The following is a 3,233-nucleotide window of genomic DNA, read 5'->3' as shown; positions in this document are numbered from 1 at the left end:
GGGGACAAAGGTGGGGGAGGGGGGGAGCTATTAGTGACAGATATGTGACAGTGATGAGAATAGTTGCAGATAAGAGACGTGTTAAAGATGAAGTGTGGCAGTTCTAAGATGTAGCTGAGAGGAGAGAGAGAGAGATGTAACTGGAAGCACAGTAAAGGGTGATCCATGGAAAACAAAGTGGGAAAGGATGACATTGAGAGTGAGAGATGGATTTTCAAAATGAGTGACTCTAGGGAGAAGGGGAGGTAAATGGTAGCAACGTTCAACTTCTACATTGCACAGATCAAGTTAAGACTAGCTAACCCCTGGGTTTGCTTCAGTCCTCATTACCAACAACTCAGTTTTAGCCCTCCTATCAACATGATGCAAGACAACAAATAACAAGAGATATATTTACCAATCAATACCAAGGAACCAACAGCAATGCCGCCACCTGCAAAGAGAAGAGTTACCACTATTAATATAAAACTCTAATGTAGTCACAACTGAAAAGGTCTACAAATACATGGGGGGGGGGGGTCTTTTCAAAGAGCCAGTGCTTAGTTATGATACCTTGCTTATTGTTGTTGTTGACCATATGTTGGTCCTGTTTAATTAAATCTATGATTAAAGGTTCCAGCTGCGAACACCCTGTTTTTTTTATTCATAGAGAGTCTACCTATGTCTAAATTAGCCAAGGAACAGTATAAAAGTATTAGTGACCAGAATAGTCAGTATTTATAATAGTGTTGTTGTTGTTGTTGTTGTTGTTGTTGTTGTTGTTGAGTCATAGGTCAGTCCTGATCCGGTAGATCCATGATCAAAGCTGTCCAAGCTGTGATCTTATCAGGCATAATGTATCTAGGATTACCTTATCTAATGTTTACTATAGTAGTTAGTATTAGTGGTTACAGTTGTTGTTTAACCCCAGGTCAGCCTTTATCAAGTAGACTTATGATCAAAATTATTCTTGACATAACTGTATCATTTTTTTCAAAAATTCAAACAGTGTTTGTCCAGGGCTACACATCCCTAAATTCCTTGAGTTAATTTACATGCTTAAAGAAAGGACAGTTTGATTTTTGTAGGCAAGGGACAACTATGGACCTATGTTTTGGCCTATACAACTGTGGGTCCTTTTAAACCAGCCATATCCAGTCAAAATATTCAAACTGGCCAAATCTGGCCTCTCACACAATTGTGTCATTGAAATCTCAAAGCTACAAGGTATTGAATGACTAATTTAGATTAATGGGAATAAATTAAATAAGTGTTACATTTGACAGAGAAATCTGAATGCTAAAAGGTTAGACATGTTTGTCAATCAGTAAATTATGTTTTCTGATATAGAAAAAAGTTAAGTATATTTTTGTCCAAAGATAATCTACAAAATCAAAAATAAATCATTAACCCTGTAGCATTCAGATTTCTTTGTCAATCGTAATGCTTATTGATTCACATCGTTTTGAATTAATCACACATTATCTTAGAGATTTCAATGGTGTGTTTGTATATTTTTAGAATGACATTGTAAGGTAGGAATCAGAGGTTGTTTGGTCAGTTTTAACATAAAACAGGTAAGATATTTGGACCAAGTATGGCTGGATTAAATGCTAAAAAGTTAAAGCTGTATGGGTAATTAAGGATAATTAATTAACCTTCTAGCATTTAAAGTGGTTAAAATATTCTGTCTATTTTAAGTTCAAATTGGCTAGATCTGCCCTCTTATACTTAACCTGAAATGTTATCCTAAAAAATACAGTCAAAGTTACAAGATATTGCATGAATAATTCAAAACAGAATGAATAAATAAGAATTATTTTCACAAAGTAATCTGAACGCTAAAGTTACGAGGAAGTAAATACACCAACACTGGTTGTCAAGTGGTGGTGGGAGAAAAAACACATGCACAAAGACACACACACACAACAGGCTTCTTTTAGTTTCCGTCTACCAAATCCACTCACAAGGCTTTGGCATGAGAAGACCCATACCTAAGGTGTCACGTAGCGTGACTGAACCCAGAACCATGTAGTTGGGAAACAAACTTCTTACCACACAGCCACACCTGTACCTGTCCACACAGCCACACCTGTACCTGTCCACACAGCCATACCTGTGCCTATGTTTAAAATATATTAGTATATTAATTTTTTAAAATCCTTGCCATTCCCTAATGAAAGCATGATCAGCACACATTTCCTCAATGAATAATCCTTACATAAATTCCATGTTTGTGTGTAAAGATGACACCAAAATATCACAATGATTATTTTCTCCAATTTGAAGCTCTCTTTCTTTTAATAGATTATCATCATCCTTTAACATCCATTTTCCATGCTGGCATGGGTTGGATGGTTGGACCAGAGCTGGCAAGCTAGGAAGCTGCACCAGGTTCCAGCCTAATATGGCTTGGCTTCTATGGCTGGATGCTCTTCCTAGCTTCCTAACACCAACTATTTTTACAGTGGGTGCTGGGTGCTTTTAATGTTCTACTGGCATGAGCGTTTTTATGTGAAACCAGCATGGGTGCTTATTATGTGGCACCGGCACAAGTGCCTTTTACATGGCACCAGCAGAGGACTCTTGCAGGTCAATCCTCTTTCACCAGGGGGAGCGGCCTTGACACTTCTGCTGTGGAGGACGGGTCTTCTTGAGTACAACAAGGTGCCAGGTATCTCAGTCCTTTGTCATCTCGTCTGGAAATAGATCCTGGTCTTAATATTTGGCACAATGCCAGTAATTTTGGGGAGTGGGTAAATCAATTACATCGACCCCGGTGTTCAACTGGTACTTGTTTTATCGACTGCAAAAGGATGAAAGGCAAAGTTGATGTTGGCAGCATCTGAGCTCAAAATATAAAATTGGAAGAAAAACTGCTAAGCAATTTTTTTGGTGTGATAACAATTCTGCCTTGAATCATTAATAAATATTGATTTCAAATTCTGGCACAAGGCCAGTAATTCTGAGGAGTGGGGTAAGTCGACTACATCCACCTCAGTATTCAACTGATACTTATTTTATCAACCCTAAAAGGATGAATGGCAGTCGATCCTGGTAACATTTGAACTCAGAATGTGAAGGCAGACAAAATGCCATTACGCATTTTGCCCAGCATCCTAACGATTCTGCCAGCTTGCTGAAATTAAGTCATTAGTAAATATCAACATATTCTAATTTACTGGTTTAGTTTGAAAACCAAAGGAAGACAAACATCTGAAATAATTTATTTAACAAACTAAAAAAAAAAAAAA

The 3,233-nt window shown here is 37.5% G+C and overlaps 1 protein-coding gene across 1 annotated transcript in view; it reads right to left on the bottom strand.

The window, feature by feature from the left end:
• The window catches only part of LOC106869517 (elongator complex protein 4), a 113,698-nt gene that overhangs the window by 23,950 nt on the left and 86,515 nt on the right, over positions 1 to 3,233 (bottom strand). Inside the window, exon 2 of the mRNA XM_052976836.1 lies at positions 335 to 433. Within this exon, the coding sequence (XP_052832796.1) occupies positions 335 to 433 (99 nt within the window). The remainder of the gene's footprint in view (positions 1 to 334; positions 434 to 3,233) is intronic.

Source organism: Octopus bimaculoides, chromosome 25 (assembly GCF_001194135.2).
Source record: "Octopus bimaculoides isolate UCB-OBI-ISO-001 chromosome 25, ASM119413v2, whole genome shotgun sequence".
NCBI classification, from domain to species: Eukaryota; Metazoa; Mollusca; class Cephalopoda; order Octopoda; family Octopodidae; genus Octopus; species Octopus bimaculoides.
The sequence above is the reverse complement of the archived record's forward strand: the minus strand, read 5'-3'. Positions and strand labels throughout refer to the sequence as shown.